Source organism: Poecilia mexicana, unplaced genomic scaffold (assembly GCF_051168715.1).
Source record: "Poecilia mexicana isolate PSO_F unplaced genomic scaffold, ASM5116871v1 scaffold_5, whole genome shotgun sequence".
Lineage (NCBI taxonomy): Eukaryota > Metazoa > Chordata > Actinopteri > Cyprinodontiformes > Poeciliidae > Poecilia > Poecilia mexicana.
Window position 1 is genome coordinate 4,959,535 of NW_028263374.1, and position 27,539 is coordinate 4,987,073.

General features: G+C 41.7%; 2 protein-coding genes across 3 annotated transcripts; one reads left to right on the top strand and one right to left on the bottom strand.

The window, feature by feature from the left end:
- Window positions 1–676: 676 nt before the first annotated feature.
- On the bottom strand, window positions 677–12,615 carry LOC106905589 (DEP domain-containing mTOR-interacting protein). 2 transcript variants are annotated; one of them, XM_088005386.1, is made up of 10 exons: window positions 12,581–12,615; window positions 12,220–12,318; window positions 11,942–12,120; window positions 10,124–10,247; window positions 3,775–3,953; window positions 3,409–3,612; window positions 3,183–3,320; window positions 2,001–2,071; window positions 1,304–1,408; window positions 677–1,185 (listed from the first exon to the last, which is right to left on the bottom strand). In XM_088005386.1, the coding sequence occupies exons 1-10, from the start codon at window positions 12,598–12,600 to the stop codon at window positions 1,081–1,083; spliced, it is 1,224 nt and encodes a 407-aa protein (XP_087861512.1). In that variant the 5' UTR covers window positions 12,601–12,615; the 3' UTR covers window positions 677–1,080. The 2 variants fall into 2 exon arrangements, with proteins under 2 accessions (XP_087861512.1, XP_087861511.1); XM_088005385.1 differs by having other exon boundaries at window positions 677–1,206; window positions 12,581–12,601.
- Window positions 12,616–17,212: 4,597 nt separating this feature from the next.
- On the top strand, window positions 17,213–19,197 carry LOC106906267 (transcription factor MafB-like). Its single transcript, XM_014971467.2, has one exon. The coding sequence runs from the start codon at window positions 17,674–17,676 to the stop codon at window positions 18,619–18,621; it is 948 nt and encodes a 315-aa protein (XP_014826953.1). The 5' UTR covers window positions 17,213–17,673; the 3' UTR covers window positions 18,622–19,197.
- Window positions 19,198–27,539: the final 8,342 nt, after the last annotated feature.

Sequence of the window (27,539 nt, forward strand, 5' to 3'; positions counted from 1 at the left end):
GTTCAGTGTGTTAGCAGTGAAGCTATTCAGTTGAGTGTAACGGTTTGTCAGAGGGGTGAGCTGCAGCCTCAGGAATAGCAGCTCGCTCTTATTTCTAATAAACCCTGTAGGCGATACTATGTATGCAGTGTGTTGGCGTCTTGACAGTATTTACTTGCAGTACAACACTTTAAAAGGTAATTACAGGATTGAAAAGGTACGTTTCCAGTAAAATACTGGTATTTACAGACGGCAGCTTTTTTTTTTTAACCGTTTTTCTGAAAGAACGGTAAAAAAAAAAAAAAAAAAAAACCTGGCGTCTGTAGCTACCAGTATTTTTTTTTATTGTTCTTTCAGAAAAACGGTAGATTACCGTTCTTTCAAAAAACAGTAAACTACTGGCAGCTACAGCCGCCAGAAGTTTACCGTTCTTTCACAGTATCTATACCGTACTTGCATTGACGGTAATCTACTGTCAGGATTAATTACGGTACTGCTACTGTGCATTTACAGTAAACTTCTGGCGTCTATAGCTGCCAGTATTTTACTGTAAATTTACAGGATTATTTCTTAGAGTGGAGTTGTTGTAGATGCTGATGGCTGTGGGCAGGAAGAATAGCATCAGTCTGTTACACCAAATCTGAAGAGTCCTCTGACTGAAGACACCGTTATTGTATGACAATGAAGAGGATGCTCATGGTTGTAATGTTTTTTTTTATTTTATGAAGAATCCTTTGCACAATTATCTCTCGAGGTTCAAGAGGAGTCCCCAGAACAGAACCAGCCTTATTTTGTTCGGCTTTAGCCTTTTTCCAGTCAACAGATAATGGCAGAAGATATTACACTGTCTCAAACAGATTTACAGATGATCTGCGGCATCTTGTTGCAAACTCCGAATAACATAAGCTTCCGTAAGAAGTACAGTCTGCCCCGTCCGTTCTGGTAGAAGGCTTCACTCCAGTCCTGTCTGTTGTTCAGGTGAACAGCGAGGTATTTGTAGTCCTCATAACCTCGTTTTGTTTTTTGGTTTTTTTAATTCACAATCATTTGTTTTGTTCCTATTCAACATTTATTAACATTATTGTTGTTTAGACGTAGTTTTCATTCCAGCTGCTCCATAACTTCCAGCACAACAACACGAGGTCCAGTCATCACCAGCCTGGTCACTGTCTTGTAGTCCAGGTAAAGAACACACCTGCCATGCACCTGGCACACAAACTGCCGTATCTATGGAGATTGGTTACACTAATGGATCTCACTTCTGTCTAAACACTTAACGTTTTACTGTGTCGTGTGATTTATTTGTCAATTTTTTTTCTCTCACCTTAACTCCAGCAGCTGCCGCAGGGCTGCCAGGATCCACGGCTTGAACATAGCAGGGAGCCCTGCCTCTGACCACAATGCCCCAGCCCAGGGCGTCGCCGATCACCTGGAGTCACGGTGAGTTAAAATACATCTTACAGTTGGTGGGAAATGCAAACTTACAGGTAGCACTGAGTTATAATCGTCGTTTTTCAAGGACGAACTTGAGTGTGACTAACATGTCTGGTTCAGTTTAGTTCATTTAAAGCTGCAGAATGTAACTTTTATAGGCAGCTTCTTTTTTTTTTTTCATATTTGTTAAAACTATCACCATGTCCTGACGGTATCATATGAGACACATAATCTGTGAAAGGATCAATCTCCTCCAACTCCTCCCTGAGCTACTATTGCCATTTGAAGAAAGGCACCGCTCCCGACCAAAAACAACCAATCAGAGCCAGGGGGTGGGTCTTAGCACTGCCAAGCAATATTTTTCACAGAATATCTGTCTCATAACATGGTGAGAGTTTCAACAATTTAAAAATATTTTTCATAAAAATTACATACTGCAGCTTTAAGGATACCCATTAGTCCCCACCATAGACTATTCCACTATTCTGGTCCACACACCAGAAGCGTTATAATAAAAATATTACAAGCATTACAATCATGTGTGTGATATGTAAACTAAATATGATTTCTCACATACAGTCACTCACCGTAAGCACTTTCTTGATGAAGGGTGCTCCAGGGGCCAGTAACTCCTGACATGTGACATGTCTTTTTAAAACTGTAAAGCCAGAAAAGATGTTTGGGTTTATAAGCAATCCCCTATTGAACAGAATATGGTGCTATGCTATGCTACACTATGCTTTGCTATGCTATACTAGAGGGCATACACCATCATTTACAAGTTTTCCAGGATTCAGTCTGAAGTTTGAATCCGAGTTCATAAAATGAAAATGTTTGTGTAATTTTGTCTAATAAGGGAGCAGCACTACATACAGAAATACAAAACTGTATCTTTATATATACACCGAAGGGTGGAGGAGGCCCAGAACTATCAATTTATGGTCAAAAATGTTGTTTTAAAGATAGGTTTGTTGAAGAAAAATACAAATTTAAGTTCTATGAAACCTTTTTGATTATTTTTCTTTCAAATTGTCCTAGCATGGAAATAACGCCATACCCTCACCCCAAATACACAATGGTTTGGGCGACACCTTAATGAAGTTCATTAAACTGCTCCATTACAATCTGGAGCAGGGTCCAAAGAAAATGTCACCATGACTTTCACCTTTCATTCTGCAGGAAGAGCCTACATACACCACCTCTGATCTGATGGCTCTAGCAAACTCAGCACTTTCTGTGGAAGACCTGTTGCGTATCTGGAGGTAATAACTACAACTCACTCGATAGGTAATAGGTGGAGGCTGATAAATGCTAATGGCTTTGATGTTTCAAGACTTCCTCTAGATTATCATTAGATTAACAGGCCTTATCGGCCATAAACGAGCTGGACGGTGGAGATGAGCAGCCATAAATGAAATGAAGATACTGCTGCACAGATGCGACTGTAAAAGGAAGACTCGGCCAAATGTAAACATGTCACACAAGAATAAGAAGCATGTACGGAATGCCACACGTGTCACAGTTTCAAGATTTAAAAAGTCCCAAAACTGAAATTATTTAATCTATCTTTACTTTAAATAAATTAAAAATATACATTTTCTTAGGATTAAATAATTTTATCTATCAATCTAAAGATATATATCTTTGAAAAACAAGGGAAACTGATTTTTTTTTTGTCAACTTTCTATGTTTTTAAGACTTTTAGATTTTCTACCGCTAACACATCATATTTCATTTATCTGGGCTCTGAATGCAATCGTTCCACCTGCCTGATTTAGGATTACATCTCACGACTGAGTTTGAAGAGAGTTGACCGAGAGTTTGAAATCCGCCAGAATGAAGCTGAAGCGAATTCAGACTGGATCTCCGGCCACCTGTGATCTGTTTTATGTCTTTACTCGGCCCCACTGCAAGGGAAAAAAAAGTGTATTCAGAAGTCAACATTCAAATCAAAGTGCACTTTTACAACTAGAAAACAGAAAATTTGGTATTAACTAGATTGAAAAGCACTGTTATGCTCTTGGATGGGGTCTCTGCGTAGAGAAAACGGACTGTCGAGATTGTTTTCCTCTTGGATGGAAGCCCCGTCATTCTCTTGCTCCCTTTCATTTAGCAGCTCAGATAGGCGCCGGCGCCGACGGAAATTGATGCAAAACTGATAGAGGAGCCCGCTGTCGAAGAAGTCATGCTTCTTTGTCACTGGTGATGGGAATGGAATGCATGCGTTAAATAACACTGGAACGTGTTTCAAGAATGAATGGGTGTGTGTTTGCTTTTGATTGCCAAAAGTCCCCAGTGGCCACTCACCGCCGGCAGCCGCTGCTTACCCTTTACCGGAGTGCAAATGAGCTCTGCGCTCACCGTGTTGAATGATGCCATGCTCCTGCAACGCCCGACTCAGGTCCACTCCCTGACGCCGGTTCTCCACCTCCCCGTTCTGGAGGAGCCAGTCAATCAGCTGGTAGCCTGGAAACGAGCGCTGATACGAAACCCCGTGCTCCTCTCTCAGCTGCAGGATGGAGTTTTTGTCAGCGACGAGACTGAAAAGAACCGGTGATTGAAATCATGAAACAAATTCTCTCAGAACACGTTCTGGAAATTTGAGAAAGGAAATACGTAGATCACTAGTTTTTGTAATAATCCACAGTTATTTATCCCCTCAGATGTGATAAAAGCAATTAATCTTCCTTCACAGAAACGTAATATTACATTAAAAAATTTGTTGCTTTTAAATAAATCTTAAAAAAAAAACTGCTTGTTCCCTTTTAATCTTGCCACAACTCTGGAAAAAATTCATCTACTTGCTGCTTGGTTGAGCAACACGCAGATTATGTGGTTTATGTCCATAAAACAATTACCATATTTTTCCCTGCCAGTGTCCAGTGGAGTTCTGCTAGTGATTTAATACAATTTGGAAGAAGGCTGTAGCATGATAAAATGTAAAAAAAAAAAAAAGAAAAAAGAAAAAAGTGAAACACTAAATTCTTTCTGCATTCTGTAAGATTTTCATTGACTAAACTCTGCTGCTCAACCTACAAAAGCATTTTTGAACAAACATGGCACAAATATATTGGTGAAATATCGATTTTTTATTTTTTACCAGAGGCGTCATCACAGCAAAGAAAACCAACCAACCACAAACTTCCTGAATTTTAAAGCTAAGTCTACATGGATTCGTATTCAGAGTTGTGGTGCTATGCAAACGAAGCAGCCAGCTGTAACAGGAAAGAGTGTTCTCTGAATGTAGCTTTCAGAAACATATCTTCTTTTTTTTTCTACCTCAGAAACTTCTACAGAGAATTGCTGGAAAAGAGGTGATGTAACACAGTGGTAAACATGCTGCTTTGCCAACTTTTCCACAACTTGAATCAAATTCAAGAACTTCTATTTAAAAATGATAATGGATATTTGAAATTTTTCAAATATCCATTTGAAGTCCATCACTTGGTCATGTGACCGGTACTCCTCCCGGTCACATGACCACCCAGATAGCACATGATGTTAAATCAACGTTGAAAAATAGTTAGAATCGTTGATTTTTGGTTGAAGTCGACAAATGACGGTGGATCAACCATCAAACAACCATCCAATCAAACCGTTGAAACTGTGACATTGAATCAATGTTGTTTGGTGGTTGAAATCTGATGTCTGAAATGCCGAAGTCTGATTAATGGTTGATTTTTGGTTGAAGACGACAAATGACGGTGGATCAACCATCAAACAACCATCCACCTCTAGCCAAGTAACCAATGTTGAAACTGTGTCATTGAATCAATGTTGTTTTGTCATTGAAATCTAATGACTGAAATGCTGATGTCTAATCAACATCTGATCAATATTGAATCAATGTCAGCTGTATTCCCTCACCCCTTCCCCTCCTCTCCTCCTCATCAGCGCTCTGGGTCAGAGTATTTTATTACTGAGCGGGGGTTATCACATTTAAATTAAGCACTGTAGAGGATAGTGGGTGCTGATTCCTTTCTGTACATTTTCTTACTTGTTCATAACAATTCTCACTGACTGTGTGTGTGTGATATATTGACACAAAAACATCTATAACTTACTACAAGGAGTGGAGCGGTCCACCCGCACCATTTACATGAGTGGGATGTCCCAAACACACAGCCACTTCGCTGTTGGCTTGTTGGAAAATATGTTAATTCAATGTTGAATTATCATCACAAAGGTTGCATGTTTGGTTGAGGTCGACAACTGATGGTGGATCAACTATAAAACAACCATTCAATTCTAGCCAATTAACTAATGTTGAAACTGTGTCATTGAATCAATGTTTTGTGGTTGACATCAAATAAATGAAATGCCAACGTCGAATCCAGTGTGTTTCACCACTGGTCCTCCAGCCCCTACAAGTTTTAGGCATTTCCCTAATTCAACACACATGATATTAATTGACGTCTGATTAACGGGGTTTTGCTGAACTGAAAAAACGCAGGTCAGTTTGATTGATGTCAAGGTTTGGGGAAGAACTACCCAGATAGCACACGATGTTAATTCAATGTTGAATTATGATCACAAAGGCTGCATGTATGGTTCAGGTCAACGACAGAAGCTGGATCAACCATCAAACAACCATTCAATTCTAGACAATTAACATTCATTGATTGAAATGCCACATCGAATCCAGTGTTTTTCAGCACCGGCACCAGGCACACTGCCCTGCAAGTTTTAGGCATTTCCCTAATTCAGCACACATGATTTTAATTAACATTTGATTAACAAGGTTTTGCTGAACTGAAAGCAAAACCTTATCCTCAGTTTGCCTTGAGGATAAGGTTTGGGGAAAAACTAGTAATCAAAGTGTTCAATCAATGTAAGGTGTTTTTTGCACCCCTCACCACCGCCTGCCATTCAAACGCCCAACCCCCTTCCCTCCACCCGCCAAAAACACACACACACCTCTTTCCCCCCACCTGGGCCCATCTACCCCTCAATCCGGTGAAACAACTTTAATTTTAAGTGAGGGTTTTTCATTTTTCACATTTTATTTTTTTAAAAGATTGTTTTGGCTAGTGGCCTTTATTTGATAGTTAATTGACAGGAAGGTGGGTAATGCAGCAAGGGTTGCCAAGGTCAGGAATCGAACCTGCGACAGCTGTGTTAAGGACTGAGCCCTTGATTGTGGTTTGTGCTTAACCCCTGCGCCACCACAGCACAACCCCTTTTAGGTGAGGGTTAATCACGTTTTAACTTAAGCACTATGTGTTGACAACACTGAGTTGTGATTCCGTTCTGTACCCAGATTCACTAGCGGAACAAGTCAGCGTTGGGCCGGGGGGCGGGGCTAATTACCGGACCCCTAACGAATCACCAGGCCCCTGACGTTTATCACCTGCGCTACCAGAAACTGTTGAGCGAGGGGCGGGGAGGTTGGTCTGCGTTTTTTGGTTGATCTTTACCCAGGAAACACATCGGCTAAACCGTGAGTGAAACGGTCACTGGGACTGACTAGTATATATTCCATTGAGGGAAAGTAACTTTAACATTAAATAGACCTTTCTCAACAGGCGGTAGACTTTCTCAGTCTATAATCAGACATTTAAGCGACTTGAAACCGCACCCCAGCCCCACCCCTCCTCCCCATAGCAAATTCAATGACAATTCAACATTGAATTAACATCTTTTGCCAACAAGCCAACAGCGAAGTGGCTGTGTGTTTGGGACATCCCACTCATGTAAATGGTGGGGGTGGACCGCTCCACTCCTTGTAGTAAGTTGTAGATGTTTTTGTGTCAATATATCACACACACAGTCAGTGAGAATTGTTATGAACAAGTAAGAAAATGTACAGAAAGGAATCAGCACCCACTATCCTCTACAGTGCTTAATTTAAATGTGATAACCCCCGCTCAGTAATAAAATACTCTGACCCAGAGCGCTGATGAGGAGGAGAGGAGGGGAAGGGGTGAGGGAATACAGCTGACATTGATTCAACATTAATTCAACATTGATCAGTCGTTGATCAGACATTAGCATTTCATTCATTAGATTTCAACCACAAAACAACATTGACTCAATGACACAGTTTCAACATTGGTTACTTGGCTGGAGGTGGATGGTTGTTTGATGGTTGATCAACCGTCAGTTGTTGACCTCAACCAAAAATCAACCCTTCTGACTATAATTCAATGTTGATTTACCATTGTGTGCAATCTGGGCAGTTTGTTGCATCCCTCATCACCTCCTCATCTCCCCCTACTCCCTCCCAAGCCTCCCCCACCCAGCCGCTCCTCCCAACCTTCTCCTTTTTACCCTCTCTCATCCCTTCTTCCCTCCCCCTCCTTGAGCTCTGGGTCAGAACATTTTATTACTAGGTGGGGGTTAATCATGTTTCAAATTAAGCACTACATGTTGAGAACATGTTGAGGTTGTGATTCCTTTCTGTACATTTTCTTACTTGTCTGTAAATATTATTACTGACTGTGCATAATGTGTTGACACAAAAACATCTACAAGTCTGTACTAGGAGTTGTACAGTCCACCTCCCCAATTTTACACTTGTGGTTTGTCCCAACCAAAAAGCCACTTTGCTGCTGGCTTGTTTGCTACCGGCTTCTGAATTGAATTCTCCGCTGAGCACTTTTATGGTAAATTTTTCAATATTACTTTGATCTTAAATGTGTTTATTGAAAAATAAGGGCATTGTTTTGTGCCCATAGTAATCCTGGTTATTTTGGGGCAAAACGGATATTTTTAATAATTGAGGTCATGTCTCCTTTTGTATTATTTTCATCCTACCCACCACTCCAGGCCTAAGTATGAAATCCTGTGAGATTTTGTGGGATTTGAGTTTTTAAAATAGGGTGGGGCCTATTGTTTGGTCTGGGAGAGCATGTGGTGGACAAGAAAGTGTAAGGCTGGCTGCTCCAGGTGGGCTTTAAATTGTTGTGATAGTAATCACTTGTTTTTAACTTTTTATTATGATATGCTTAGGGTCGTGCTTAAATGAACCTCTGTATCAGAACAGCTGAGTTGGATGATTACATGACCGTCTGCAGCCATCAAGAAGTACAGAAGGTTGTTAATCATCCACAGATTCAATCCAGGTGAGGCAGAAGGGAAACACTTAACATGTAAGGCAGGTGAAACACTGAACTAAACCTGCTAATGACTGATTCAGTCTGTTGATCCTTGGATTGGTAACTGGTTAAATTGAACTGGACTATTGTTACTTGTGTGGGATCTTTATTAGCATATAGACACTTTTTAAGGAATTTAATCAACTTATTTGGAAATATTTGTAGTTGATGGAAGATTGAACCAGCTATTTGATGGAAGTTTATTCTGTATAAATTATAATTTTTCCAACTACACTATAAATCACCTTTTGTTCGATTTATTTGTCTCTGGTGTGTTAAATAAACCTGATCCTCCCTGAGTTTTATCCTTAGGTTTTCTGATAAACAGCCCTTTATTTTAAATATTGATTTAATATCAATATCATAAATCCTACACTATACTGCAGCTTGATGGGTAAATGCAGTTGTATATGTAAACATTAAGATAAATATTAATGAAAGATTAAGATATTAATTTAACAGTGAGTGTACATGGGGAACTATATGGTTTGTATTTGTTCTCAGACCTGTAACCAGTACACTGTTTAATCTTTCATTGTGTTTCAGAACTTTTCAAATGTTTATCATATTTCTAACCGGCACCTTCCTCACTTTTATTTTTTTCAGCTGTTGCTCTGCAGTTTGACTGAAAGCTGACTCTTGAGGACTGCAGCAAAACTGTCAAGAAGTGGCTTCATTATGCGCCAGAATGAGAGGAAGACATCACAAGGAATCAAAGTGACGCCAACCAGAGTCAAACTGGGGTTACCACAACTTGTACTGTTTCCCTACTTCATACAGTACAAAGCTTAACCTCATAGACTCTGTTCTTCTGTGGACAACAGACTGTTGTTTTGACAGTCAAAAAGGAATCAAATATGTTTAAAGATCTGTCCCTCTTTTCTTAAATAAAATGTTAAATCAAACCCATGTTGTCATTTTTAAACTTTTGTACACAGTTTACCCATCATCTGCCAATAATATAGTGTTTAACACCAGTGAAGAAACTTTTAGTGGCATGTTATGATGTAGACCTATCAGACCTAAAATGTACATAAATCCTTAGATTTCATTCAATATGAAAACAACCCAAATCTGCATGTACATCCACAGTCAAATGAGTGTTGAATCAACATTGATTCAATGTAGAATCAACACAAATCTGCATGCAGATCCACGTTCAGATGATGGTTGAATGAACGTTGATTCCTAACTGATTCAATGTAGAATCAACACAAATATGCATGCAGATCCACATTCAGATGATGGTTGAATCACCATTGATTCCTAACTGATTCAATGTAGAATCAACACAAATATGCATGCAGATCCACGTTCAGATAATGGTTGAATCAACGTGGATTCCTAACTGATTCAATGTAATATCAACACAAATAGGCATGTAAGTTGACATACAGATGATGGTTGAATCAACATTGATATGTCAGTAATGGTTGAAACCCTAACGTTGATTCAACATACAAGTCACCGACCACTTTCGATGTTTCAATGTCAGCGTTCAACGTTGATTCAATGTTTCTGGCTGACATTGATTCAATGTTGTTTCAATGATTCTGTGCTATCTGGGCAAGCTATTTTCAGTCGACAGACTTTTTTTTGTATCGAGTTCTTACTTTTCATACAGCCTTTGCCCTCGCATGAAGATTTTCACTTCAGTGTTGAAGGGAAATGTGCCGTCATCCTTGCGAAAACGATACAGCAGTTTGGCATCCTTGAATTCGGGTCTCTTGTCACAGACTAAGGAGAAAAAGCAGCACACTGTTTAACATGTGCAGAGAGCGCTTCAGAAACATCCACTGTTTTCATACCCAATGTCTAAAATTACACTTGCTCACCCTGACTGGCCACATTATTACATGCACATTGATAGTAACAGGCCAGACCCCCTTCTTACTTCAGGACTTCCTTGATTCTTTGTGATACAGATTCAACAAAGTGTCGGAAATGTCCTCAGATATTTTGGTGCTGTTGCTGCAACATCAATGATTGGAATCTCCCACTCTCCTCTGACCTTTGACACCAACCTGGTACTTTTGTCCACGTCTGCTGCTACATGGATTTTTTTTTTAACCTTTTTTACATCGTTCACAGTAAACCCAGGAGATGACTGTATGTGAAAACTCAAACAGATCAGAAGTTTCTGAAAAAAATTAAGACCAACCAGTCTGTCACCAATGACCATCTCATGTTTGCGGTCCCTTATATCCCCGCTCTTCATCCAGCCTTGGTTAGAACGTTAGCATATCCAGATGTCCAAATGCAATAAAAGAGGAGGGGGGCATTGTGTAAAATTTACTTTTTTTTTTAGCTTTATATCATGGTATAATGTTATTCCCTCAACATAAAACATACCTGGAGTGTTGCTTTGATTCTTTAAAAATACTTTAATCTCCCGTGGCAACCATATGGTTTGCCTAAAAGCTTGCTCTCACAAAGCTCCACCTATTTCCACAAAGCTACAGTTTACAAGCATCCGCCTCACAGAGCACCCCTCCCCCACTATCCTTCAGACTAGCAGCAGCAGCAATTAACAAACACCCGGTGGAACTGCACGTCTGCTGACGTCATCACATGAATTCTCAGTGAAAGGCGCTTAAGAACGGTTGTAAACAGCATAATGAGAAGGACTGTGATGATGTCTTGATGGTGGAAGTTGGAAAGAGTAGGAGCATCTTAAAGAGACAGAGGCCTAATTTCAAGTCATATTTCTTTTAAGTCATGTTTGACATATGCAGCATTTGTACAACTGAAGTTAACAGTTACTGGATTGGGTAACACTTTATTTGAAGGGGGTGAATAAGACTGTCATGACACTTTCATAAACATGACATAACACCTGTCATGAACATGAATAAGCCTTCATGAATATTTATGACTGTTGTCATAAAGCGTCATTCGGTAAATTATGACACTTTTAATACAAAGTTGACATTATTCAAAATGTCTTTGTTATGACAGCTTGACATTAACCAAGAAATCATCACTGATATAAATTTGTTATAAAATAATTACTGATTGCACTTTAAAAATTAGGTAACTTTATGTTATTAAAGGTAGAGTTTAAACAGTAATGATTTCTTGGTTAATGTCAAGTTGTCATAACAAAGACATTTTGAATAATGTCAACTTTGTATTAAAAGTGTTATAATCTACCGAATGACACTTTCTGACAACAGTCATAAATATTCATGAAGGCTTATTCATGTTCATGACATGTGTTATGTCATCTTTATGACAGTGTCATGACAGTCTTATTCACCCCCCCTTCAAATAAAGTGTTACCCTGGATTGTACTATAAAATGACACTATGAGCCTGGAAAATACATAATTCCCCTTTAAGTTCCTTGCATGTGATTTGCTGATCCACTATTTGGGTTATAGGGTTGACATGGGTACCACTGATAAGGCATCCAGTATCTGCACCTCTCACCGTGATGAACAATGTCGTGGTCCATGAGGTGCTGCATGAGACAAACGGCCGTCGCTCGATCCAAAGCCTCCTTGTGACTCACCAGCCAGTCGATCAGCTCCTGCGCCACAAAGCAGTTCGGATACGTCCGCAGGTGGTACCGCCGATCCTTGATCAGCTTTCCGTCGTGAAGCCTCAACCTTAAATCCATGTTCAAGTCGTCGATGAGTTTTGAACTTTATCTGAACCATAAACCCACATAGCGTACTCTCACCCCCTCACCCGCCTTCCCACCGTACCTGAGTTGTTCTCCCGCAATCATGACTTCCGTCTTATGTTGTCTTGCTATGGTCTTTCTTCTTATGCTGCTTGTTCGCTCCATGTTTGCTATACCTGGACTGAGCAGTAAACGAAGCTCACCTTTTATTATAGACTTTTGTGTTTACAAAATAGCCAAAGAGACAAAGCATTGCCCTGAGGCCTAGATGTTGTGTGTACAGTTTAAGACAGAAAGGCAAAGACGTGGAGTTGAGGCGTAAAAATGATTCTCCAATTTGTTGCTTTTTTTTAAACAGAGATTCTCAGATGTTGTCTTAACAGATAAACATTTTAAATGAATTGTGTCTTCAATTAGAAACGAATAACTGAAACAATATTTACAGAAAAGTACTTCTATCCATCTTGTCACTGTGTTTTCGTCCAAGCTTGTTTCTATGTAGCATAGAGTATCACTTAGAAATGACTGAACAATGAATTAGGAAGGGAGAAAAAAAAGAAGCTTGTGGTGGTTATTGTTGTTTGCTGGAAGAGATGCTGGTATGCACTGTCCTGGTGTTACTGGATGAGTTTAGACTAGCTACATTTCAAAGGTCGTCTTATGGTTGTCTGGCAACCAAAAAAACCTGAAAAACGTCCCAGCAGGTGCTGGAAGACCAATCAGGATCCATGCAAAATGAAAGTGTTCATCCTTCAAGCCTCATCGTCTGTAAAGCAGCAACCCAATGAAATGAGCTGTGACCCATTTCTTGTAGACGCCTGCAGATGCAGATAAGGCATCGCCATGGTGACGAATAAACATACAGAGCCTTGCAGAGCGTTCACATGTATTTAGTGTGCTTTATTTGGAACTGTGTAATAAACTGAACACAAAATAGTGCAATTTTGGAAAGTGGTGAAACAATAAGTGGTTTTCGAAAAAAAAAAATACAAATAAAGACATGAATAGCGTTGCACACATTTGTCTTCAAGGGCTTTTATTCTGAAACCTCAGACTGAAATGCAGTGAAAATATGTTCCTGCAGGCGCTGAAGAATTAGTAGAAAGTGTGAAAATAGCACAAGCCCAGTCAGATAGGATGGAAATGGTTTGTAGTTTTCATAGAATGACACACATCCTCAACTGAACTTACAGTAGCTCTAGGCTTTGACTGGGCCATTCTAACATATACAATGATGTTTAATAAATTAAAATGTGTCTTGTAATCATTTGTCAAATAAAAAAATACAGATAGATGAGTATGTATATCTATCTATCTATATATACATATATATATATATATATATATATATATATATACTGCTCAAAAGAATAAAGGGAACATTTCACTTTAATTTTGTGTGTGGCTCCAAATCCAGGCCTCCATTGGTTAATAAATTTGATTTCCATTGATGATTTTTGTGTGATCTTGTTGTCAGCACATTCAACTTTGTACAGAACAAAGTATTCAATGAGAATATTTCATTCATTCAGATCTAGGATGTGTTATTTGAGTGTTCCCTTTATTTTTTTGAGCAGTGTGTATATATATATCAACTTTTTTATATCTTACTAATTGTATAGATGTATACTTAAAATGTTAGTACGTGGAGTGAAAATTCATGTTTGTGTTCAAATTTGGCCAACAATGCCTATTCTGATCTGCGCTTCATGAAAAAGAAAAAAACAAATGCTGATTAAAGGAGCAGTTTCATGTATTTTGCCAGACATAGCAGTTTCATGTATTTTGCCAGACATAAAGTATCATCTTATAGCACAATCAAGTAACTGTGTTCCCTTCAGTTGCTATAAAAATGCTGTACATATCAAATATGACTTAAAAGAAATGTGACCTTGTTGAAACTGGGTCTCTTTAAAAGCTCCTGCTCTTTCTGAAACCTTCAGGAAGTCATCATAACATTGTTTTTTCCAGAGATTCACTGAGAAGGAGCTTGTATAATGAGCTCAGCAGTTCCACCAGGTCTTTGCTAATTGCTGCTGTCTAATCTGAAGGAGCTGCTATGTAAGACAGAAACTTGGAAACTGGAGCTGCGGAGGAGGAGCTGCATCTCCAAGGCGGAGCGAAGTCCATCCAGGCGTTAGCTGAATGGTTGCCATGGAGACAAAAGCATTTCTCAAACATGCAAGAAAAATCAAGGTATGTTTTTGATGAGGGAATAACACCAAAACATGATGTAAAGCTCACAAAAGTTGATTTTACATAATACTGACCCTTTAATAATTTACTCTCTTTAATAACTGCCAGGTTTCTTTAGTGCGTCTGCGTAGAGATTAGGTTTCTGGATTTCAAATGCAGCTTTTTACAGGTTTTCTTCCCATTTTGCCCTGGTATTCAGCTCAACTCGTCTTTCTCATCAGCTCTGATCAGCTCCTCTGTCCCTGCTGAAAAACAGCGTCTTCACTCCGTGATGTTTTAAGGGCCTCTTTCATTCAGGGTGATGTGAGCTGATAGTTTTCTGCTGCATGTAGCGTTTTGCATGTAGGCCAACATGATACATTTCGGTGTTATCTGACCAGAGTGCCTTCTTCCACGTGTTTGCTGTGACCCTTACCTCAGTTATGTGGCAAACATAACTTTCTATGGCTTTCTTATGAATGTGACTTCCCATAAAGAACAGATTTGTGGAGAGCAAGACTCATAAGTGTCCTGTGGGTCTCTCGGTTGCTTCTCTTTAGTTTAGGCCAATGTCTTGCTAGGTTTGGTTCCTTCTCGGAAAAGCTCTAATACTGAGAAGACATTTGACCCAAAGTGACTTTATTTACCGATTTTGAAGGCAGTTGGGTGTACTAGATTTGATTTGGTTGTATTATAGTACAGAGGTGTGAACATAAATGCATCCCACATTCTTTTTGGGAAAAGAAATAGGAACCATGTATCATTTTCCTTCACAATTTTGTGCCACTTTGTGTTGTTCTTTTGTATAACATCCCAATAAATTCCACTAAGTTTTGTGGTTCTAATGTGACAAAATGTGCAAAAGGGGGATGGATATATTAGGAATTGGCGGCTGCTTTGCGTGCTCGGAATACATTTTCAGAGGGCTTCATGTTTTCACGCACGGTAATTACTATATGCGCTGTTTGGCTTTTATAGTCCTATGTTTCCCATAACTTATACAATCGCTCGGGTCTCTTGGCACATGTCCTGGTATGTGTCCCTGAGAAATCCTTACTCAGTCACACTGTCTCCTCTTTTTCCTCAATTCCCAGAAAATCAAACTAGCTAAAACAATGCCAGGCCATTCTTTTACAGTAATTTCTATTGGTTTTGGCTCAAGTCCTTTATGTTTTGTCAGTGAGATTTTCACTGGTAGTAAGCGTTGACAGAGGGTCATCTCAGGGCGCGCTGCGTAACCCTTTGAGATCCTTTGCAGTAGGAATACCTGTTGACACTTGTGTGTAATCACTCAGGTTTTTAGTCTCTTTTTGGGCTTTCTGTAAAGGCTGGTTAGAGGACATTAGTGAACAAACAGCATCATGAATGCCAAGGAACACAGCTGACACGCCAGAGCGGAAGTAGAGGAGAAGTTTAAAGCTGTGATAGTGTAAAGGAAAACACTATCCCCATCATCTGACAATGGAGAGAGTACAGCTCGACCACAAACAACCTAGACACAGCCTTCCACCTAAACTGACAGGCTGGTCAAGGTGACATTACATAAGAGAAGCGGCCAAGATCTCCATGGTAACTCTGGAGGAGGTGAAGAAGATCCATTGCTTAGGTGTGATAACTTGACGTCAAGGCACCTAATAGTCAAGAACACAGAAAATTTGGCACGAAGCAAATTGTTAGAAGTCTTGCCTACTTTGTTGAGGAGAATTAGTATTCACGAAAATGCATTTTCGTGTTTTTCTTGTTAATAGTCACAGTAATTCAATGTAGGTGTGTGTGTGTGAGGGGAATATATTAATTAAAAGTCTTTTAAAAACCAAAGTTCCAACCAAGGACTGGGTTTGCAAGTTAGCTTGTGGTTAGAAAACCTATGCACAAAACAATGCCTGTTTAGTTTTTGACATAAGGGTTTCACCCCAGTGTGTTATAAACCTGGCAGACAACCAGGCTTCACTTTATTACTTTGCCACTGTGGAACATGTTGGTGGTCACAGGAGCATCAGTCCAAACGTACAGCCAGAACTACAGTGAAATGGTTTAAAACAACACATGTCTGTGTGATTAAGTGTCCCAGTCAAAGTCCAAACCAAAAATATATTGAGAATTAGTGGTAAAACCTGAAAACTGATGGTCATGGACTTTATCTATCCAACCTGGCCAAGCTTGTTGTCTTCCAAACAGGAAAACGGTTTGGAAGACAACAAACGTGCAAAGTCAAAAAATGTTGTAACTATTTCCTTTTTCATCCACCTTATGAATCTGTCTCAAAAAAAAAAATCAGCAAAACGTAATTGCAACTAAACTGCTAATAAAGTTTCTAAGAAGGCACATGCAAAAATATTGTCAATATTCGTATTGCCAGCATTTATTTTGTCAGTATTATGTTTGCTGTAGTGTATCTTTTTTTATTTTTACTTGATCTAAAAACAGCACTGTTTTATTGTTGATGCAAAAAGCAGACAGGCTGCACTGAACTTGGTCCTTGGCACGTCACAGTTTTAAGTTTGGGGAATCCCTCATCTTGCACCTGCAGTGTGATCTTTTATCCACTAGATGTCAGTATTCACAAAAGTACAACTCGGAAGACAACATAAACCAGTGTTGTTTTAAATGACCTGACTCTCTGCCCTCTTTTTGTCTATCATCATTTATTTTTATTTGTTTATTTTATGATAAATAAATAGCCAAAAAATAAAATAAGTAATGGAAAAATATGATATTTCAGACCCAATCTAGTTTAGGTTTATTTAGTGATAAGGGATTAATAATGCCCCGCTGATTTCTAAAAATTCAGTTTGGCAGCACACACCACTATGAGTCAGAAGCAAATCTAAATTAAAATGGGTAGAACAACAATCTTTACATACTGGTGTTTTGTTTTAAAAAAGCTTCTCCCGTGGACGGTAGGAGGGGGAGACACGGAATAGCTTTTATGCAAATCAGCCTGTTCAGCATGTTTCCATTGGAGAGCAGCGTGGAGGTGTAGTCTGGAAGGCGTGACTTCGTGTCAGTTCAGCTTTATGAAGAAAGTGCGCTTCTCCTGAGCTCACAGAGGTGCGTCCAGCGTTCAGGAGTCCTCACAACTCTCAGATTGGAGGTTCCTCCTCCCGGCAGGCAGCGCTCATTAGGTGTGGAAGATACTTTTTTTTTCTTTTTTTTTTTTTTTTAATTTTTTTAATACTTGATTTTAAAGTTTGGAGGTACTTTCCCTTTTTCTTTTTTGCAAGTAAGGCCCTTTTTTTCTCCTCTCACTGCATGAAATATATGTGGCCGCTTGGAGCTGCGTGAGGAGGCCACCTTGTTCTATATCACATCCTAAGTTGGAGTGGTGGTGGTAGGGTGGGGGGTCTGCAGAATACTCCCCATGGATTTCGCCAACGACTTTGACTTCATGAAGTTCGGCGTCAAGAAGGAGACCATGCAGAGCCTGGACCGCTCCTTCATCGGGCCGTGCGGCCAGCTGCAGAGACCGGACTCCGTCTCCTCCACCCCGGGCAGCACGCCTTGCAACTCGGTCCCCTCGTCGCCAAACGTCAACCCGAACGAGCAGAGAACCAACCCCGGGAGCGACCAGTTCTGGATACCCAACAACAACGGCGGGTACCCTCATCAGATGTACCCCCAAGCCTTCGGCCTGACGCCCGAGGACGCGATGGAGGCCCTAATAGGGGCCACGACGCAGCAGGGACACCCGTCTGCGCCCCACGGCCACCACCCGCAGTCCTACCAGCCGGACTACGACGGCTACGGCCATCTGAGCGACCCCGTCCAGCACTACCCGGGCCTCCCGGGTCACCCCGACATGCAGGGCATCCCGGGCAGCCACTGCCAAGACCCCTATCTGAAAGACGAATTGGGGAGCGAGTCCCCGGAGTCGCCGGAGGCTCAGCAGGTCCTCGGGGCTCATCACCAGCTCCAGCAGCCGCAGCACGGCCGCCACGACCGGCGGTCCAACGCGGAGATGCACTTCTCGGACGAGCAGCTGGTCTCCATGTCCGTCAGGGAGCTCAACCGGCTGCTGCGGGGCCTGAGCAAGGAGGAGGTGATGCGGCTGAAGCAGAAGCGCCGGACCCTGAAGAACAGAGGCTACGCGCAGTCGTGCCGCTTCAAGCGCGTGCAGCAGAAGCACATCCTGGAGCACGAGAAGACGAGCCTGGTGACGCAGGTGGAGCAGCTGAAGCACGAACTGAGCAGGCTGGTCCGGGAGAGGGACGCGTACAAACTTAAATGCGAGAAACTGTCCGGTGCGAACTGCTACCACGAAACCGGCTCCACCAGCGACAACCCTTCCTCACCAGAGTATTTAATGTGAGTTAGTCATTTAAAAAACAACGACGAAATTCATCCCCATCCCAAATGCAATGACTGAAATAATAGTTTAAAAAACAAAACAACAACAACAACAAAAAAACTAATGAGAATGAGTGGGGAGAGGGGGGATTGCAGTGATGCATGCATGCTGGTCATGTATGAGATGTTTTTATTTTATACTGCCATAGCTTATCTGTATTTTGTCTGAAAGGAAATACTTGAAATCAGATTTGCTTTTATTAGCATCCATGTAATCATTTAGTTAATGGTTAATTTTTATTGAGGTGATTTTTTTTCTCTCTGCTTTTTTTTATTGCTCAAATCATGGTTTGTGTTTATGCTTGTTTTTTTGTGTGTGGGGGTGAGTTGAGGGGTTTAAGGGGGGAGAGAATTAATTACTTAAACAAGTCATACTCTGTGAATTGGATTCTGCTGGACAGTATCAGCCTTTCTTCCAAAAAAATATCTAATTATACAAATATATATGTCGTTTTTTTCCCCATCTAATATCTGTTTTTTTTCTTTGTTTGTTTTTTTTGCATTTATTTGGATCAATAAACCTAATCTGACAGTTTAACTTTGAGTCTTATCTGCAGACAAATCATTTTCCTGCTACAAACCATCGCTACCGTGCAATAGCACCTCACACTCTTCCTCATCTTTGTCATCTTGTCAGATCAGTTTGTCACAGAGATGCACAGATTGTTTCTTTTTGGGGGGTTTTTGTTTGTTTTTTTTTGCCCATACCGACTTCCAGTTTTCCTTTGAGGTCTGATTTGCCAATATTGCAGTCTCTTCTGCCGCTACAACATGACTGAGTAAGTTTAATTCCACTCAAAAAGTGCGTGAAAGGAAAGAGAAGCTGCTAGTTGATGCATTTATGGAGCAGAAATGATGCAGGATGTAGTTTATTGTACGTGTTTTAGCTGTTGGTTATTGATTATTTTCTGCTAAGAACTACTACTCATAAAAAAAGATATGTATTGGAGTCCTTTTGATAGTATGAGAAGACTAACAAGTTGCAAGATTAGCTCCTATTTGTGCTGATTTTAATAAACCCCAGTACATTTCGTCAAAGAGCAAGTTTTTAATCGACGGGTTGATGGACCAAAAGTGGTGGGAGTTTCTAGTTTTGGTGCAACAAAGCTGCCACTTACATTTCTTTTTAGTTTTTTTTTTTTTTGTCACAAGATTATCTCCATTCATGTATCAAATCTTTTCACCTCTAATCTTTTTATTAAAGGTGCAATTAACGACGATAGTGTTAACGGATGCATTTATGGACTGAAAGTAGGAAAAGCTTGAACGCCAGTGCCTTCAGTAAACATGGCTGAAAATCTGATTTTCCAGTGTTTTCATTCGCCGTTTGGTGCACACGGCTAATCGGCTCTTTTCAAGCTCTGGCTGATTGATCGGTGAATCTCTAGATAACGCTTAATATTTACAGGAACCTTGTCAAACACTTTTGTCTTAGTGATATTTATAATGTCAAATTAGACTAAAGCAAAGAAAAAAAAAGGAGAAAGATCCAGCCATACTGCATAAATGAGCTTGCAGCAGGAAAGCGCAGCACGACGCACGTAAACACAAAAAGGAAACAGATGTGTGCCGGCGCAGACGTCGCTTCCTCAATATTCTGCTACTTTAAAATAATTCCCTGCACTGAAACTCACTTCTTAGTTTTATTTTTGAGCCAAAGCCGTTCAGCAGACCCGCTTGGCGTTGTGTATCGGTGAACGGTCATTCCCTGACCTTTGGCCTTTGCAGAGTGCTGCTTCCTGTGGGACCCCGGGGCCTGTGAAAGCGCGGCGGGGTATCGGGCGAGGGAGACTGTGTGGGGCTGCGGGGCACAGATAAAACAGAGTGGAAATCAGGCTTCCCCTCGACTCTCTTCCTCAGACAAACACATCACCTCTGCATTCATCATCAGAGGAAGAGAGAAACAAGCAGCACACGGCGCAGCTGGCCCTGCTCTGGAGGAATTTTCTCACTCGATACGTCTTTTTGTTGTTTTTCTCTTTTTTTTTTAACAAGTGTGTGTGTGTGTGAAAACTTAACAGCAAAGTTCCGGACTGAAGATCATTCCCGGTTCAACACTACAACAATATTTGGATGACCGTAATAGTCCCAAGGCCAGGGTGATAATGGTTGATAAGTGGTCACATTGTAAAAGGGAGTTTATAACCTCCTCTATGAGAATCTTAGAGAGTGTTTTTTTCCCTTTTTTCTTTTTTTTTCTTTTTTTTTTTGCTGTCACAGGAGACTTTGTAACTCCTCTCCTGCCAGCGAGAGCCAAACTGGGAGCGAGCGAGCGAGGTGGTTCAGTTAACAGGAATTTGCTGGAACACGCGTGACCCTCGTGGACGGCGCTTAGCTCATCTCTCCGTTCAACGGAAAGCAGTTCTGCAGAAGCAACTTTTCTAGAAAAAAAAAAAAAAAGACAGGCCTGATCCGCTAAGGTCTGCTTGCTGTGACGTAGCAGAAAAAAACACCAGGAAACTTTATCTTAACGTGACCAGAGGAAGGTTCATAAACCTATTCTATCAAACGATGTGCGTCTGCTGCCTCTCTTTTAAACCTCATTTATCGCCTGTAAAGCCACTCAGGTAGCTGTTTGCTGAGAGGCCGTAAACTTAATTTTGTCCGGTTGATTGTGAATTACATAATTGCTTTTAAATTCAGCTAAATTGCACCTAAAAGTCCCGCAAAGTGACAGTCTGACACGCATCAACAAAACTCTAGATTTCACGTTTGCAATGTAGAGAAAAATCAAAAATAATTTGCAAGTCTCTGTGCACATAGTCACATATTTTGGTGTATCTCTGCGGTTTTCTGAACACGCCGTCCGCCCCCCCCCCCCCCCAATCGGGTGCTTGCGCACTTGAACGCATCACATGGGGCTTTCTAAGGAACAGTGGAATAATACTGTAGAAGTGTTGGTGAGGAAAGCGGTTTTGTGGCGCTGTGTGACAGTTTGCCATTGTAGAAACGATTAGCCAGCTCTTTTCTCTCGCACGTGATAGGCTGGTGGGACCTGATGTGGGAGCCTCGCTCTCCCCTCCCTCCCTTGTCCTCCTCCCTCCCTCCCTCCACCTCCCCCTTCCTCACTCCCTCCCTCGCTGCCACCAACACCCCGAGCCCAAAGTGCCTGAGGCTGGCTACTGAGTCAGCAGGAGGGATAGGTGTCTGCACGGCTGTGGCATCAGAACAAGAGAAAGGCGACTGAAGAGCAGGGGAAAACGGTCCAGGATAAACATGCTTCTGTAGAGAGGAGCAAGACAAAGAAAGGAGGGGAAAAACTGCACCAAAACGAGGCGAGACTACGGTGCTTCTCAAAAGTGTTCAAACCCCTTCGACTTTTACGCATTTCAGTTCCTTAATCATGCACCAACTTCCATGGATTTTACCGTTAAAGTTGACCAAGACACAGTAGCACGTAATCGTGAAGTGGAAGGAAATCATAGGTGGCTTTAAAACCTTTGTGCGGTTAAAAAAATGTGAAAAGTGTGGCACGCTTTTGTAATCGGCCCCCTCAGTTACAACTGCAGGTTTTCGGAGGGTATGTCTTCACCAGCTTTGCACGTCGGCAGAAATAAAACGGCTCAAGTTGAGTCTGATTTGACGTATTTTCGGTGCTTCCGGTCTTCGCAAGGAATCTCATCCAGATTTAAGTCTAGGCTTTGACTGGGCTGTTCTAAAGCATGCATTTACCGTACTCATGGCTCTAACTGGTTTTCTTCCATACCTTCCCTGTATTTACCTGCATACATTTTCTAATCCACTCTGACCAGCTTCCATATCCATGATGGAGAAAAGCATCCTCCCAGCACGATGGCACCATGATCATGTTTCATACTGCGGACGGTGTGTTTAGGGGGATATTCAGTGTTAGATTTCAGCCAAGCATTACTTTTGCATGTTGGCCAGAAAGTTGAGTTTTGAGCTGAGCGTGGTGCCAGCCACTCGGCCGGGTGGCAGTGGTCCGCCGAGGCCCGGCCGCATCTCAGACAGCGGACACAGACAGAGGAATGCTGCATTGTGTGGGGAGAGGCAGAGGAATGCAGGCTGCCAGGCTGTGCACACTAACACCAATGAACACAGCCAGAGGCCACGAGCCACCAGGGTTAAAGCCGGGCCAAACGACCCCACAGCCAACCACCACTCACCACCTCCAGCTGCGTTATCAGCCCCCTTAACACTGGGGGTTTGGACTGGAGGCGTGCGATACGGCGTGTTTCAGTATCGATCCGATACCAACTAAATATAGGGCCTGTATCGCCGATACCAATACTTGTTATTTACGTTTGATGCGTCCTCAAACTTTTGACCTTGAGGTGTTTTTGCAGGCTTTTTTTCTTGGAATTATTTTGTAAAAAATCTGGCAGAGAATTTCGATAGTTTACAGGTCTCTACAAAATTACTTTAACATTTTTACAAGATAAACAGAAACAATATAAAAACAAAGCAAATTTGTGTGTATTGTTTCTCAAAGCTCTTAGAGCCCTTGTATTGACATTTTTGATGTTGACGACCGTCTATGTCAAAAATGGTAGATGGTAGAAATTTGTGTCGAAATCTGAGTTGCTGGTTCAGTCCCCACTACATCCGCCTCTGTCATTGTGTCCTTGGAGATCAGAGTTATGTGATTAACTGAGCAGCCGTCACCAATGACGGTGGCGATGGTGGTAGGAGTTTGCCCAGCCCGACTCAGTCTGTTTGTCGTTGTGTCCTTGGGGTTAGACACTTCACCCGTCTTGCCTGCTGTTGATGGTCAGAGGGCTCGGTGGCGCCGGAGCATGGCAGCCTCGCCTCTGTCAGACCGCCCCGGGGCAGAGTCTGGCGGTATCTTGCCACCGTCAGCAAGTGAATGGGTGAATGACTGAATGTAGTGTGAAGTGTTTGTGGTCTTCTGGACTTGATAAAGTGCTACATAAGCCCCTTTACCCTTTACCACTTGATATTCAAATCACCACATTCTGCTTTCACAGTAGTGATAGTCACTGACCCCCTCGCGCTCTCTCCCTCTCTCTTTGTGTGGCTAAAAGTCAACTGACCAGACATTTGACCCTCAGCAGCAAAACGTTTCCAGCCTCAGCCGGTTCTTCCACTCTTGTTTTGCAACAGTAAGGCTCTCACAACCTCTGCGGCGGGCCTACAAGCGCGTTTCACGTGAAGCGGCAGAGCAGAGATCGGGATGGAGGACAGGATGGACGAGTGGGGCTTCCTCTTTCACTTCCTATATGCGGGTCCAGTCAAGTGACTCTTTGTGAGAGTGTTAGGTTGGGATGTCGCAGGGAAACGCAGCTTCGATTGCTGTGGTTTCCGCTCAGGATGTCCAGTCCTTTCTGCTCACAGTTGTGACACTGTGAATCATGCAGCCGTCACACACGTCTCCATGGATGCGGCTCGCACACACATGCACACACACAGATGCACACACGCAAACTCGGACATGCATTCGCAATCCCAAGCTTTCACGCGTGTGCACTTTCATGCTTGCTCACGAAACAAGGCGAGTGCGGCGTTTCTTTTTTTAATATAAAATCATGTGATAGTGATTTTTTAAGTATCTCCTTTTCTGGTTGAAACTGGAATTGGGACCTCTTGCATAAATCATGATGCCATATTTTCCCCTGTCAACATATCCTGACAGACTACAGAGTAATTATGACTGCACTACTGGTAATGACTAAAGTAATCACATGATGGGCTGAGGAGGATTCAACAACGTGGATTAATGTGTAGCCTCGAAACTACAATAAAGCTCACTATCTTATTGGCTGTAATAAGGAACCTGACTTCCTGGGGACAACGTGTTCCGGGTTTTTTTTTTTTTTCCTTTTTTTTTGCGGACAGACTCCTGAGGATCTGATAGGAAGGAGCTCTTGATAAACAGGCTGTCACGTTTCAGTGGACGCTGCTAAAGAGGAGTGTGACAAAGTCCTGTCCCATTACAGGCTGTTGGACTTTAGTAACAGAGCAAAGGGTGATCCACTGTATGTAATAATTATACAGGGTTCTCACCGTGTGGGAGAGCAACTGCTTCACAGTCTCAACATACACATGAAACCAGAAATTTACATGCACCATTTAAAAATAAATAAAAAGCACAGATTTTTTTCTAATTTTCTTTACTGTCTTGACGTTAAATCAATCAATCAAATTTTATGTGTATAGCACCTTTCAGCAACAAGGCATTTCAAAGTGCTTCACATCATAAAAACACAAAATTACAAAGTCGTAGAACACGCAGTCGACATTACATTTTGCACATCAAATTATTGATGAATGTTTCATGATTAGGTTTAAAAAGCAACTCTAAACAGGTGGGTTTTTAGTCTAGATTTAAAGGAACTCAGTGTTCCAGGTGTTTTGCAGTTTTCTGGAAGTCTGTTCCAGATTTGTGGTGCACAGAAGCTGAATTCTGCTTCAAGTCATAAAGGCAAAGCTCGGGTAAAAAAAAAACTTTAAGTATACCACCAGATCAGCTACAAAATGACTTAAGGACAAGGAGCCAGATTTTGAAGTAGGAAAATACATTCCAATAATGTCAACACCTTCAGCTTTCCTTCCTTCTATGGGGACAAGCGATGCTCTCTGATTTTATAAGTGTGACAGAGAAGAGAAGAAAAGAAAAGAAAAGCAGAGAAAAGAAAAGAAGAGACTTTTCCCCTTTCATTCTCAGTGAGGATTTCCTGTCCTGTTTTATGGGGGTCATGCAGCTGGCAGGCGCCCTCCTGTTTCTGTCCATAATGATGACAGGGGTCCATTAGTACGCAGTAGAAACACGAGCCACAGAGGCTAAGGCAGACTCTCTCTCTCCTCCCCCCCACTGCAATCTGACAGCTTCTTCCCTTTCCACAGCCCCCGGATCCCGGAGCGCAGCCTACCTATCTATAGGGCAGATAATTGTGGCTCTCAGTTGTTGTTGACAAAGCTCGGCTGATTAAGGGTCAGCTCTGACACCAGCATGTGTGATCTGGCGAAACCTGGAAAGCTGGAAAAGTCCAATTCCCCGGGGACAGTTTGTAACATGCTTTCATCCAGGAAAAGTGAAAAAAAAAAAAAAATAAATAAAAAAAAAGGGGAAGGAGAGGAACGCTCTCTGGTTTTTCGGGAACAGTGAGGCAGAGAAAACAAACAGCTCAATGTGCCGAGACATGGAAGCATGTGAAGCAGGAAGAGAATTATAAATGTTTCCAATGAGGTTTTCAAAATGAAAATCGAGAAGATGTTGCATGTATATAATCACTTTTTACTCCAATTTCACCTCCAAGTGTTTGGCGGTACATGTGAAGAGTGACATTTCTGCTTTTTCTTCTTTGCAAAATTTCAGCGGCTCGGTCAGATTGTGTGACGACGAGCATCGACGCGCCTCAGTGTTCAAGTCCAGATCAGGTCTGGACTTTGACTGTTCCCATCCTGACACACGAATACGCCTCGATTGTCGCTCTGGCTTTTATATTTAGCTGGAAAGTGAACCAACAACCCAATCACTGGTCTGGTTTCAGCCTCTTGCATTTCCCACGGCATGATTCGTCCATCGCCGTGTAGATGGGTGATGTGCAGTGTCAGTTTGTCCTTGTAGTTAACAGAACAGTTGCTTTTACTGAGGATAATATTTAACACATTTTGATGGACGATAAATTGTCTCAGAAGATATCGCAGTAAACGATAATATTGGTGTTTGGAGACCATTGTCAGGAACGCATTCTCAAAGATCAATGAACTGTAATTTCTTATGAACATTTAACACTGGAATCGGAAAGATATTGTAAATATGCAAAACGAATAAAGGACACACCCAAAACAACACATAACTGAGGTCTCTGTTAGCGAAATTGTCCTTCATAAAAAGAGACCAGATGAGACCAAAACACCAGACCGAAGACATTTTTCACCTGCTCTCTCACCAATCGTGCAAATGGCAATTATTGAGCCTATTGAGATGTTTACAAGGAAAGAGCACTTTGACTTTATAATCGCCCATAATCTCTGTTACGTAACCTCGGCGAAATCCACCAAAAGGCCCGTGCTCCCAACGCGACGAAACGCGAGTGAAAACCCGAGGGGTGTGAATAGTTTTTGCACGGCAGCAGCTCTCGGCCCGCTGACTTTCTGTGGGTGTTGCTTACAGTCGAATATGGAAGCGCAGTCATGTGTTTTGGTCAAGTCTAGCGAGGCCTCCTTGGAACAGGGTGTGTCACTCTCCCACTTATGCGTCATGCCGGCGTCCATCTTGTGTCATAACTCCTTCTTGAGGTTTCTGAGAAGGTCTCTGGCTCCGGCTGATTCGAGGCTTTTGTCTCTCTGCCTCTCACAGCCGCCGCCGTCCGTCGCCTCTTCGCCGCTCCCTGTGATTACGCGCCGTGTGTGCGGCCTCCGTTAAAATAACCGGCGAACGGAATAAAAGAAGAAAAAAAAAGTGTTTGGTGCGGTCAGATGACTGCGGTTGTCAAAAGGGATCTATTTAGGAGGACGCAGGCCTTTATCCTATAGTGAACTCAAGTACTTGTTTGTTCTACTTGTGGCTGAGATACAGGAAGTACTTTGTTCTGGCTTCTTTAATGGAAAAAAAAAGAGAGAGAGAGACTTCTCAAAAAGATTTAAATGAAAGGTTACGTGCAAACAACAAAGCTTATCGAGGGTGTGATGACGGTTTGCTTTGAGTTGCAGACGGGCTGTTGTTTCAGACTCATAAATCAGCTTCATGCAGTTTATTCACAGCAGCCTGACCGCAAGTTGTCTCCCTGTCATAGCACACAGACACTTATGCACAAGCTACAAAGAAAGCATGTGGTGTCACATCTTTTAAGACACATTTTTGCAGCTTTTAATCTGGAAATTAGATGCAGTAGTAAAAGCTTAAGAAAGGTGCTTTTATTTTTTTAAATCAGCAGAGGTCACTCTACATAGAGA

What these genes read in the sequence shown, in the direction of transcription:
- LOC106905589 (XM_088005385.1), bottom strand. Translation starts at nt 12,600, where the DNA reads ATGGATAGAAGTACTTTTCT. An exon ending in ATTGCGGGAGAACAACTCAG is followed by an intron (nt 12,121 to 12,219) that starts GTACGGTGGGAA and finishes CATGGATTTAAG; the next exon opens with GTTGAGGCTTCACGACGGAA. An exon ending in TCATCAAGAAAGTGCTTACG is followed by an intron (nt 1,409 to 2,000) that starts GTGAGTGACTGT and finishes CCGTGACTCCAG; the next exon opens with GTGATCGGCGACGCCCTGGG.
- LOC106906267 (XM_014971467.2), top strand. Translation starts at nt 17,674, where the DNA reads ATGGATTTCGCCAACGACTTTGACTTCATGAAGTTCGGCGTCAAGAAG.